Source organism: Macaca nemestrina, chromosome 9 (assembly GCF_043159975.1).
Source record: "Macaca nemestrina isolate mMacNem1 chromosome 9, mMacNem.hap1, whole genome shotgun sequence".
Classification (NCBI taxonomy): Eukaryota; Metazoa; Chordata; class Mammalia; order Primates; family Cercopithecidae; genus Macaca; species Macaca nemestrina.
The window spans coordinates 68,073,772-68,086,612 of record NC_092133.1 but is presented as its reverse complement, the minus strand read 5'-3'; the positions used below and the strand labels follow the sequence as shown (position 1 = coordinate 68,086,612).

At 55.5% G+C, this 12,841-nt stretch overlaps 1 protein-coding gene across 3 annotated transcripts in view; it reads right to left on the bottom strand.

The window, feature by feature from the left end:
- LOC105466056 (cadherin-23) overlaps positions 1–12,841 on the bottom strand; it is a 386,971-nt gene that overhangs the window by 72,219 nt on the left and 301,911 nt on the right. For all 3 annotated transcript variants that reach the window (XM_071069711.1, XM_071069712.1, XM_071069713.1), the window contains exons 21-25: positions 11,722–11,829; positions 5,053–5,242; positions 4,572–4,717; positions 2,148–2,367; positions 250–402 (exon numbers count right to left, since the gene is read on the bottom strand). In XM_071069711.1, the coding sequence (XP_070925812.1) occupies positions 250–402; positions 2,148–2,367; positions 4,572–4,717; positions 5,053–5,242; positions 11,722–11,829 (817 nt within the window). The remainder of the gene's footprint in view (positions 1–249; positions 403–2,147; positions 2,368–4,571; positions 4,718–5,052; positions 5,243–11,721; positions 11,830–12,841) is intronic.

Below are 12,841 nucleotides of genomic sequence, written 5' to 3'. Positions count from 1 at the left end.
TAGATGCTCCCCATCCCTGCAAGCAACTGGTTCAGGAGGTCCCCAGGGAGCCAATCCAGAGTGATCTGGCTGCAAAGCCCTTGGGAGAGAGCCAGGAGCAAATCTTCGGGAGGCACCAACAGGGGTTAAAGCCCCACAGTAGAGCCCTGACCTCTTTTCCACCCTCACCTGCCCCCACCTAGTCCATCTGGGAGGGGTGGGGCAGGGCCCCAAGAGGCCTGCACAGGTAGGCGGAGGCGGGGACAGCACCTGTGATGAAATAGCTGAGCTCGGCATTGAGGCCCACGTCGTTGTCTGTGCAGTTCAGCCAGACCACTCGGAACTCGCGCGGCACATCCTCGGACACAGACACGTTGTACACGGCCGGGAAGAAGGTGGGCATCTCGTCGTTCACATCCAGCACTGCGGGGCAGAATGGGCGCCGGGGCTAGGCCTGGCTTCTGCTGCAGACGACCCAGCTCCAGAGCAGCGGCTCCAGCCCCAGACCAAGTAGGGAACAAATTCCCAAGGGAGTCACGGGCTCCAAGTGGCATCTGTGTCAACACCTCCTGGCCGTGAGCCCAGGGCCTCCCATGCCCATCGGGGCCAGGACCAAACCCACCAGTGCTCCAGACCCTCCCGCTGTCCCTGTGCCCTGGGGGCTTATTGCTGCTCAGCTAAGGGAGGAGAGAAAACCTTAGAACCTCTCTCCAGTATGCGCCTAACAACGACCATGACAACACGGACAATCATGACAACGAGGACGACAGTGACCATTTACGAGCTTGTCCAGCATGCCAAGCCCATGCTGAGTGCTTCCCGTACAGGACTACAGGCAGCCCTCCGAGCACCCTAGGAGGCAGGCATTATTACATACACTGTGGAGCTGAGGAAGTGGAAGCTCAGAGCAGCTGAGTGACTTGTCCAAAGTCACACAGTGGCAGAGTGGAGAACTGGAGCCTCAAGATCTACCCTCAGTGTGCAATGGAGTTTCAGCAAAGGCAGCTCACTTTGAAAATCCTAACCCCCGAAATAAGGTTTAATTTCCCTTACGGATTTGTTTATTCAGCTCTGCATGCTGGGCCCCTATACCTCGGCAGATGGGGCTTGGACAACCTTCATAGCGAAGTGATCCCCACCCTACTTGGGTTCCTCTAAGTGGTATCACCAGGGGAGATGCTGGGCCCGTTTGATGTTATGACTTCTGCTGGGGCTTGGAGAAAGGCCCCCCAGGGGTCCTCTCTTAAAGCTGGGACATATTCCCTGTCAATCATCGGCCAAGAAGGGGGTCCTGAAACTGGCACCAGAAACCCACAGGCAAGCCTTGGACCGATGGGAGAGAGAATGTCGTGCTCTCTGAAATCCTCACCATCTCAGGTCTCAACTGAAGAGGGTCAGTGTCTGCACCTGTGCTGAGCTAACTACTCCCTCCCCCACCCCCCTGCCAAGCCACGGAGGCCGGCAGAGCTAGCATGGGACTGAACAGGCCTGGGAACAGGCCATGTCTTGCCTGTTAAACTCTGCCCTTATTTTCCTGGGGTTATTCCTGGCCCCTTGGCAACAGCTTATGTCCCCATCCTGTCCTGAAAATTAACGATTCATCCAGAGTGGAAACAGTACCCCGTCCCTTCACCAATAGAGGGCAGAGACACTGGGAACGAGCACGACAGTCCCAGGGGCATGACGATCTTAGGGAGTCTGGGAGTCCCAGCTGCTCTCTTCCCAGGGTGATGCCCTGCCACTGCCAGCCCAGGGGTTCACACCCATGGGAGACGGAGGTCTCCTTTATGTCTCCCAAACAAAAACTCTGGCCTTCCAAACAAGACAAAGGGCTCTGCACCCTCCCTGCCTGTTCATGACCCTGAGGGTCCCGGCCGCTTCTCAAGCCCTCTCTGCTGTTGCTGTGATCAGAGGCTAGGAGGGGTGGGGGTGACGGGGCCTTGGCAGCAGGTCCAGGCCACTGCCCCTGAGCTCTGGGGCACTGAAGGTGTGGAGAAGGCTCTGCGGTGTTGAATGGCTCCAGCTGAGGAGGGCGCCTCATTAACAAGGGAGCCTGTGCCTACAAGTCCAGCAGACAGCAGTGGGGGACATGGGCTTCCCTCTCCCCCTGGCCCTGACCCAGGCCTGTGCCCACACACAGCACACAGCAGAAGCCCCCACGCCCTCACCGTGGATGGTGAGCGTGCTGGTGGAGCTCTTGGTGGGCGTGCCTGCGTCACTGGCGACCACCCGCAGCTGGTACTCGGCGATGCGCTCTCGGTCCAGCTCGGTGGTGGTGACCACCACGCCGCTGCTGCTGTTGATGAGGAAGTCCATGCGGGGCATGCCGACCGGCATGCGGTAGGACACCAGGCCGTTCAGGCCCTCATCGAGGTCGATGGCCACCACCTGAGGGCGAGGAGGGGCAGCATGAGGGCGGGGAGGGGACACTGGGACGGGTGCTTCTCCCCCAAGAAGTGCTCCCTCCTCCCTGCCAAGCCACACTTGGCTGCAGCCAAACACATCTGCTCCCCTCCAAGCCTTAGGCCAGGCCACTGTCCCCAGGGCACCCTCCCAGATGCTCTCTAAGGGGGTCGCACGTCAGCTGAAAGGCGTCCGGATGCACCAAGTGAGGCCGGCGATGGGGTGGCAGAGGGACTTTTTAGAATAAGGGCTCAGGTCTCTACAGTGCTTTCCCCCCTTCAGTCCCTGCTCTCCCCATTAGGAAGCCCTTCCAGGTTTGGAGCAGCTGTTCCAGCTTAAGGACCCCACCATTATCTGGAGTTCAACCACATAGAAGGCTGGATCCACAGGCTTTCCCTCCCCTGCTTTGCTTTGATTTGTGAGACAGCAACAACAAAAATAAAATGATATCAAGCGTTCTTTTTAAAAAGTCACTTGAGGATTTCATTATTATTATTTTTTAAAAAAGCTGTTTGCGGCCATGTACAGGCAAGCCTCCTCCCAAGTTCCTACACTGTTCTCATTTGCACCTCCAGCCCTGATCAGATTGCCCAACTCAAGACCCCGGTTCCCTGAACAAAGTTTTACTGAAGTGGATCCAAGGCATTTGGGGAAATGTGTAATAATAGCTAAAATAAGAGTTTGGGATTAAGCCAAGACTCTCAGGATTGGAAGACAATATCAAGGTCGTCTGATCTGTTTCATATCCAGCAAACTGGACAAGAGGTTTCTGGACTCAGCTTGAATGCTTTCCAGGACAGGGGGCTCAGTATTTTTACTTTACTTGAACACAGCTCTACTCCCCTGGAGAAGGCTCTTCTGCACAACCCGCAGAAATCTGAATCGCCTGAGGTCCTAGGTGGGACCAAGGAGCCACAGTTCAAGGGAGGGCCCTCATCCTGTACGTGAGGACAGTTTCCAAATTAAACGCTCCCCGCTCCTTCCTCTATGAATTCAGAAGTTGCATTGGTGGTCATCTTTCTTCGCCGGCCGTGAACCCCCAGAGAACTGGGTTTGGGGGTTGACTCATTCTCACCCCGCCTCCCCTCTAGTCTGAGGGCGGGGACCGACTGCTGTTCCCTGGATTGTGGCGCCCCCTGCTGGGGGTTTGAGGACCCACCAAAGAACACCACCTCCTACTACAGATGAAGAAACTGAGGCACATCGGGCCTATGGGGCACCACCAAGCTCACTCCCTCTGGCATCCTGAGAAACAACCCCGTCTTCTTCTAATGGGAACAGGCTAACCTGATACGGCCATTGCGTCTCAGATATAAGCCCTCGTGACAGACACACAGTGATCACCACAGCCCGTGTTTCCTGGGTCCAAGTTCCAGGGTGCTTCATACATGTGTCTGATTGAGTCCCCACAGCACAGCCAGGCAGGTACTATTATTGTCTCCATTTCACGGATGAGAAACTGAGACTCAGAGAGGTTAAGCAGTTTGCTCCAAGTCACACAGCACCCTGGTGCTGGAGATGGGATCCACACTCCTGTTGTTTGGACTCCACAGCCCATGCTCTTAAGCAGAAGGGTCTCCAGTGTTTCCAAACGGCCTCTGAAGGGCTGAGGTTTTGAAAGGACTTGAAACCCTGGATGTCCTCTCCCCTAAACCAGCACCTTCAGGATCCCCCTGACCAGAGGATGATGGAACAAGAGGCAAAGAAGCCAGGCCCAAGATCAGACTGTGCCTTGCTTGGCCACAGGGTCTTGGGCAAGTCTCTTTAGAGCCCTGCAAAGTGGGGAGAGGCCCCTCCACTGTAGTAGAGGGAGCTGATCCGGGGCTTATGGGAAGCCATGGGAGAGGCGGATGCCCAGGGCTACACTCATCTGGTCTTCTTTGTATTCTAGAACCATCTGCAGGCTTAGGGAATGGAAGTTCCTGGGCCAGACCTCCATAATCAGGTCCTGAGAAACTTGGACGTGACTTCCAGAATTCCATCTTGCCTCTCTCCCTCTCTCTCTCTCTGCCTTTGCCCATCTCACTATCCTTTCCTGCCACACTTCCCTCCACATCTCCAGAGCCTCTGTCCTTCAAGATCCAGCTCCTCCCCTGCCCCAGCTCTGCAAAGTGTTCAGCCTGGGCTAGGCCCCTCGGGCACCCACTGCCCACTTCTGGGCTGGTAGGAATGAGATGAGAGAGACTCACTTGGTAGATGGAGACCCCTGCAGGGGTGCCTTCAAGCACCTCAGCTACAAAAGGCAGGTTCTGAAAGGTGGGGTCATTGTCATTGAGATCCAAGAGGTTCACAAACACTGTGGCACTGCTGGTGGCTCTCAGAGGGGGCCTGCCACCTGGGGAGACCAAGGCGAGAAGGGGCTGAGGACGGGATAAGATGGGTGCAAGAGAAAACGGACAGAAGAAGGCAAGTGGCGAGAGGGTGGCAGATTCAGAGCCCTCCGTCCCAGTGGCCCCTCCAGGAAGCAGCCTGGGCCTCACGGCTAGCCTCCCCCGCCCCCTCCGTTCCCTCGGGGTGCTCTGGGAGTCACAACTGGGGCGTGGGTATTACCCTACTCTTGGTGATCAGACATAGCCCTCCTGGGTGGGCCCAGGTCCCCCAGAGACCCAGTCACCAGGGATGCCCGCAGTCTAAGGTGTGGGGGCTGTGAGGGGCGAGAGGGGTCCATACAGTCAGTGACAGAGACGACGATTTTGCGCATCAGCTCAGCCTCGTGGGGGTCAGGGTTCTCCCGGTCCAGCATGGCATGGGTGGTGCGGATCTTGCCTGTGGTGCCGTTGAGGCTGTAGAACTTGTTGGGTGGCTGGATGCTGTACACCAGAGTGCCATTCTCCCCCAGGTCTGGGTCCACAGCCACCACCTGCCAGGGAGGGAGCAGACCCCTTCACTGAGCCGCGCCTGGGGAGGGTGTCTCTGGGCTGGCCGGGGGTATCTGAGCTCAGACGTTGGTCCTGGGGAGGGGACATCCTGGCTCCAGCCCAGGAAGTGAGCCTCCCTGCTGAGCCCAGTAGCGGGGTCTGAGAGGGATGGGAGGCAGGAGTTCTCTAGGGGAGGGGCTGGGAAGGGCTGGGGAGTCTGTACTCCAGCTGAGATTTTTGAAAGGATTTGAAACCCTGGATTTTGGAGACTGGGTTCCTCCTCATCAAACCCTCCCTTCCTTCCTTCCTTTCTTTGAAGCGTTAGATTGTGACACCAGAGATGACAGGGCATGTGGAGGAAACCATGGCTGGGCCCCAGTTTCAGAATGCAGGACCCAGTTATCTGGGGCAGTTGTGGGGCTGGGGGAGTGTTGAGGAAGGAGAGGGTGGAGCTCCCTGGAAGGGAGGTACACCGTCCCTGATAAGGGGCAGGGTCTCGGGACTGGGCCTCAGACACTCTGGCCCCTTCAACTCCCCAGCCCACAGCCTTGTTCCCCACTTATAACCCCCATGTCATGAAGGGGTCAGTGCTCAGTGCCGCCCTAACCCAGGGGCACTGAACCCCACAGCCTGCTGTCCCTTAGTGTCCCAGATCCCACACAGCCAGGTCGTAAACAAAAGGCAAAGGGCCCCCTGCAGCCTTTGAGGGCTCCCCGTCTTCGCTGAGGCCCCCTGTGTGCACGGATCCCCTGCTCTGTGGGGAAGCTCCCTCATCCTCCACCCGCCCTGCTTTCCACAAGGAGAAAGCAGAGCCCAGAGAGGCACAGGCCAGTCTCACGGTCACACAGCCCCAGCCATGGAGCTGACCCAGCTCCCAGCCTGGAGGCTCCTGAGGTGGCCCTTACCCCTCGCTCACCCCTGACCTTGCATTGCAGAGGCCACTGTGGCACCGGGGTGGACAAGACCAGTGCGGGGGAGGTGACCACAGTCCCTGGGGCCACATCAGGACAGGATTATTCTTAACTGCAGTACACTCGGTGGTGACAGCCAGGCTTGTCAGCTCCTTCATCTTACTTGATGTGGAGCCTTTTGTGGTTTGGCAGCAGAATCTGTCCCTCCTCTGCTTAATCCCCAGCCAGAGGTGTCTCTGGGGCCACCAGACCAGAACAGACAGACGAGCTGCCCCGGCTGAGTACTCCCATCTACCCTGTCCATGGCTCCTGGGGAGGCCGGGGAGAGAGAGGCTGATGCAGGGCTGAATGCTGTGGCGCCCTCGGCCAGCTGCCCCTTCAGAGGGGCGGGGGCAGCCCCCACTCCCACCCTGGACTGCTCAGCCCTCCTCTCCTCGGCCCAGCCTTGCAGCATCAAAGGGTAGGGGAGGGGAGGTCCCTGCCTTCCAGGCCTGAGGTGTCCTTATCTTGCTGTGGGCATGTTGCCTCAGTTTCCCTAGCCTCCATAAAGGGGACCCCAACACCCCCATTTTGCAAACAGGAGACGGGGCTCTTAGGTACTCCAGGCATAATTTAAAACAGGCCAAGTCATTTCACAGATGGACATAGAAGACCAGCATTCCTTGCGTTTTTACAATGCTTCTCTCAACAGTTTGAAAAGGGAGATTTTTTTTTTTTTTTTTTTTTTAATTTGAGATGGAGTCTTGCTCCATCGCCCAGACTGAAATGCAGTGGTGCAATCTCGGCTCACTGCAATATCCACTTCCTGGTTTCAAGCGATCCTTCCACCTTAGCCTCCCAAATAGCTGGGATTACAGCAAGAGCCACCACGCCTGGTTAATTTTTGTATTTTTAATAGAGACAAGGTTTTACCATGTTGCCCAGGCTGGTCTCAAACTCTTGACCTCAAGTGATCCTCCCGCCTCAGCCTCCCAAAGTGCTTGGATTACAGGTGTGAGCCACCACACCCAGCCTGGGGGAGAGATGATTTTCTCCCTGTTTTATTTTTCTGGATGGGGAAACTGAGGAATAGAGCAGTTGAATCACTTGTTCCAGGCCAGGCCTGTTGCTGAACAGGCTGAGACAAATTTCACATGGGAGGTGGTTCTCCTCTTCTATTCCCTCTTCCTGCCCCCACCATGCCAGAGAGTGCCAGGGGTAGCTGCTTCCAAGTGACCCTGGTTGGGGCATGGGCACTGGTTTTGGGCCTCTTGGCCACTCTCTGGTCACAGGGTGGGTTGGGAGTACAGGAGAGGGCAGAGGGCTGTGAGCCCTCCTGCAGGCTCCCTGCTGGGCGATTTTGTAGAATCTCACCACTTTCCCCTCATTTATTTCCCATTTCACGCCCGTCATTTTTCTCCTGGCCTGACGGGGAATAATTCTCTGCTTCTCCCCTCTCCTTTATTTTGCTGGAGGGCTCTGAAAGGCTCTAAATCAATGCCCATCAGCCAGGTCCTTGAAGGCAGCTGCAGGAGCCAGAAAGGAGAGTGGGACCAAAACCTCCCTTGCAGACAGAGATGGCCACTCTGCCAGCGCACGCCTGTGCAGGTGGACCTCCTCAGTGCCTGCATGCCAGGCCACACCCGGTGCATGCAGATGCACACACTGCACCAACTCCAAATGCACCCAAATGAAGCCACATGTGGGAAGACACTTGTCTGCATGCAAGCTCTGAAAATCACTGGGGTTGCCTTGTGCCTCCGACTCCAGGGGCTACGGCCCATGCCATGCCTAGAGGGGGCTCTTAAGAGAGTCTTGGGCCACACGCCCTAGTCTCCCTCTGACAAGGAAGACCCAGCCACCGCCTGGCTGAGCTGGGGGGTTGGGGGAAGGAAAGGTAAGATATTCACCAGCTGAGTCAGTTCTCAACAACACATATTTTGAAATATTTTGAACACCTACAATGTGCCTGGAACTGTGCTAGGCAGTGTGGTTTGACAGTGAACAAGATAGGTGCGAGTCCATCAAAGGAAGCAGATGATGGTAATGATAGTGATGATAATGACAGCTACCATTTACTGACCACTCCCCATGTGCCAGTGCTTCCTATATCTCGGCTCAGTAAGCGCTGATCACAGCTCTATCAGGTGGGGACTCTTACTAGCCCTATGTTTTAGATGAGAATAACTGGAGCACAGAGAGGTTAAGCAACTTGCCCAAGGTCACACAGCTGGTAAGTGGTGTAGCTGGGGTGAGAACTTGGGCATTTTGGTACCAGAGGCTGCTGCTTAATCACTAAACCATGTGCCTCTTAATAAGCAAATAGCCTACCAAACAAATAAGCACAGATCGTGGGCCTAGCTCTGCAGGAAACAGAATTTGGAGAGGGGTCCAAGCTACTTTAGACAGTAGTCAGGGAGGGCCTCTCTAAGACAACTGATGTTTTAAGCTGGGACAGATGAAAGAGAATGAGCTGCCTATGGAAAGAGCAGGGGTCAGGGACGAAAGGGCTTGTACAAAAGCTCTGAGCTCGGGGAGAGTTGAGTGGGTGCAGGGAAAGGAAACGCCTGTGGGTTGGTGATGGGTGGTAGTTGTGGGCGTGGGTGTGTGGGAATGGTGGGGTGGGAGATGAGTCAGATGGTGGGCCAGCCCCTGTTCAAATATCACCTCTTCCTTCTGTTACCTGAACCTCGGTTAGCCGTTCCCTCTGTAGCCACCTCACCTCACACTTTGGCCACAGACCCTACCTCATCCTAGGCCACTGTGAGGCCCTAAAGGCCCCAGGGGGTCCTCTCCAAGGTAATGAAGCATACCCATATATATACATACGAATGCACATATACGTTTTATGGCTATACAATTTGAAAGAATTTTTATAACTTCCTTTTCAAAATATTTGGCTATGACAAACTTGACTAACGTTGAAGCTTCTTGATTTCTGATTTCCTGGCAATCATACGTAACCGGGAATTCCAGAAAATTCTGGAAAATTTTCAAGAATTCTAGAAAAATCTAACCTCCAATTTGTCCTCAAATGTAATGAAATTTTCACAAACACTAAATTTCATAGTTACTGAAACTGCTGTCTTTCATCTGATAGATGTTTCATATAACAAGTTTTAATTTTGATTTTGTCCTTTTCTCTTTGAACTTTCAAGCCATCACATTTATTTTTCAGGTCTCAAATACTACCCTGGGGCACTGAAAAGCTCGAGCCTGTGCCCACCAGACGCCAGTGGTGGAACAGCCACACCCGCTCTGTACTACAGATTGGGATGACACGGCTGGCTCCTCAGGGGTGACAATGGGGTGGACCCTGTGGGTTTTGTAGGTCTGGCAAGGACTCTGGCTTTTGCACAGGGTGAGATGGGAACCATTGGGGTTTGAACAGAAGAGTGACATGACACTCCCCAAAGGCAGGCAGGGCAGGAGCTTCCTTTTTTTTTTTTTTTTTTTTTTTTGAGACAGGGTCTCACTCTGTCACTCAGGCTGGAGTGCAGTGGTGTGATCTTGGCTCACTGCAGCCTCAATCTACCAGGCTCAAAAATCCTCTTGCCTTAGTCTCCTGAGTATCTGGGACCACAGGGATGCACCACCACATCTGGCTACTTAAAAATTTTTTTTTATAAATGGGAAGTGGGGGTCTTACTATGTTGCCCATGCTGGTCTCGAACTCCTGGGCTTAAGTGAACTGCCTGCCTTGGCCTCCCAAAGTGTTGGAATTACAGGCATGAGCCACTGCACCCGGCCTGGTGTTGCTTCCTGTACCCTTAGCCAGACAAGCGTGGGGCCTGGCATGTAGTAGGCGTTCCCTGATGGCTTGTGGGTTTCCTGGAAAGTGAGGAGGCACTGCGCAGCAGGCCCCTGGTCCATTGTTCGTGCCTGTTCATGGCTCAGAAGGACTTGCGGAGGGCAGGAGACCTGGTGAAGGGCGTGGGGACCAGAGCTTGCAGATGCCCAAGGCTGTACGCAGTCCTCACCTGGCACACCCACTTCTTGTCTGCTGGGTATACTGTTTGATAATGGCAATCCAGGCTGGTGTCCTATGCAACCCCTTTCTCCCAGAGCAACCTTCCTCATCTGCCCCTCAGTTCCCTTTGGGAGGAATTTCCCAGAAACCTAAGGGAAAGGTGAGGGTTGACCAGAAGGTACTCAGAGGTGAGATCCAGCCCCAGCTCTTGGAATCCCTGGCTGGGGTGGGGAGAAAGTTATCCTGGGGCAGCGCAGTGCCCACGAGGGGGCAGCAGAGAGCACCCACCAAAGAGCCTAGAGAGCTGTGTCAAAGGGTAAGGGTGATGGTTTCTAAACCTGGCCCTGGGCTGGAAGGAATTCCTCTACGGGACTTTGAAAAATCACAGATTCCAGATCCCTCATCTCTGCCCTATTCCATTGTGCCTATTTCAGTGCCAGAGCCATACCTGGCAGTGGCTCTGGATGGGAGAGGAGGTCAACCTGGAAGGAAGGACAAAGAGAGGGAGGGAAGGATTGGCCGTCATGCCTATCTTCCTTTCCACATGTTCACTGACGGCTGTCAGCTGGTGTGTGGATGCCCCCTCCCAGAGGAATAAGGACTGGGCCAGGTGGTTTCCAATCCCTTGTCTCCAAGTCAGACAGACCAGAGTTCGAGTCCCGACTGCACCCCTTACAAGCTCTGGGACCTTGGGCAAGCCTTCAAGCTCTAAGTCTGTCTCCTCCACGGTACAGAGGCAGCGGAATCCCTGTGCCATGTGAGATTATGGTGAGGAGGAGAGAGTTCCTGAGAAGCCGTCAGGTGAAGCTCAGGGCACATCCCAGCTGTTCAGTCAATGGCGCTACTGTGAGTTGTCAGGATTCAGGTCCCCCACAGGGCTGGGTGGGTGGCAGTGGGGCTGTTCCTGTGGGGACAAGCCTCCCCAAGTGAGGCTGTGTGGTGTACAGGATGTGGGGGAGAAGGTTGAAAAACGTGGATCTCCCAGCAGAGAAGATGGTATGGGACTGGGACCTGGGCTTTCTCAGTGTCCCCAGGATTCTGGTCTCCCCTGTGGATGCCCTGGCTTTGGCTGTGTCTCCCCTCTGCACCCTGAGTTGTGCACATTCCTGTGCATGAGCACACAACACACACAGGAGCCTGTGCAAACTTGGCAAACCTGTGCCAGAAAATTCCTGAGGTGAACAAAATCCTTGCTGGGCAGCCCTGGGGGCCAGCCTGTGGGGGAGCTGCAGGGCACAACAGTGAAAGAGAGGTGCTGAGGTGGAGCTGGGGCTTGTGCAGTGTAGGGGTGGCAGCTCTCCAGAGCAGGTGGCCAGAGTCCTGGGCTCTAAGGGCACGTGTGACTCGCAAGAGGAACCGGCCAGAGCTCCCCTGCCACTGTCCCTGGGCTGCCTGAATCTCCCTGTGACAAAGCCTGAGGCCTACTGACACTGGAGGCACCTTGATCTCTGACTGCCTTTCACCATGCAGGAGAACTGCTAGAACTCTATTGCAAGAGCCAGCTCAGAGGGACACAGAGTCCACCAGCCCCATATGGGCAGGCCTCCTGGGATCGCGGTGGGAGGGGCACACACCCCTGGGAAGGGCCGCCTAGCGGTTCTGCTGCTCTGCCACCACCTACCGTGGTCACGTCAGAGTCTGGGGGGGTCATCTCCACCAGGTTGATATAGTAGGGTGCGTCCTTCCATGTGGGGTGGTTGTCGTTGATGTCCAGGAGGGTGATGTTTACCTGTGAAACCACAAGGGGCACTGGGAGATGCACCCAGCTGAGATGGGCCGGGGCAGGGCCTGCCAGGGGAAACATGCTCAGATGCCCACGGGCAATCTTGGCATTCATTCCGCCAGCTCCACCAACTTTGGAAGCCTTGGGCAGGGCCTGGGCTTTGGAGGACAGGAAGGAGCCAGGCCCCTTCAGGAGAGAGAGTTCCAGTGTTGTCCCATCAGGAGGCAGTGGAATGGATGTGATGACCCCTGAAATCCTTGCTGTGATCTGCGACTTCTCCCATCCCCGCCTCCAGTCTTGGCTGAAGGTGACTGACAGGGTGGGGGATCTAATAGGATCCCTTGAGCTTCCCCATCTCAGCTATAAGCCAAGCAATTTCTTTGCTCACCTGCCACCAGGTACATTATTTATAGGGCTGATTCCTATTAGCAGGGGCCTCCCTTGACAGAGTAGGGCATTGGGGATTTTCACACCAAATCCCTGGCCACGCGATACCATCTCCAGCCTCTCTGGCTGGGTAAGGATGCAGTGGCTGCTGCAGGCTGGGTGAGGGCCACAGTTCTGAGGGTGAGCCAAAGAAACTGAATGGGGAACAAATCGGGGAGGTGGCTGGAGTGACTGTCAGCTGGTCCTCCCGCTTCCTCTCTCACAGAGCGCTTCTCACTCCCCCCTTCACTTCTGCAGCCAAGAGCTCATTCAAGGCCCCCACATTTCGTTCCTCTAGCTTTCTACTCTCCGGGGCACATCAGTCGGGGAAGAACAAGCCCCCAGGAACCCTCCAGGGCCCTGCTTCCTGATCTGAGCTGCTCTTCCTCACAGGAATGCCTGCTTCTGCTCTGTCGGCCGGTGCCAAGCACGGAGAGGCCTATAGGGCTCATGCCTTCTGCCACCTGCCCTCCTGGATTTTTAGGGGCAGGAGAGAAAGTATTTCATTTTGCTCCTCCCAAGGGCCCTACATTCCTGGTGGTGACGCCTTTCTTCCCCACAGCCGAGGTGGCCCCGGGGACTGACCTCTGCC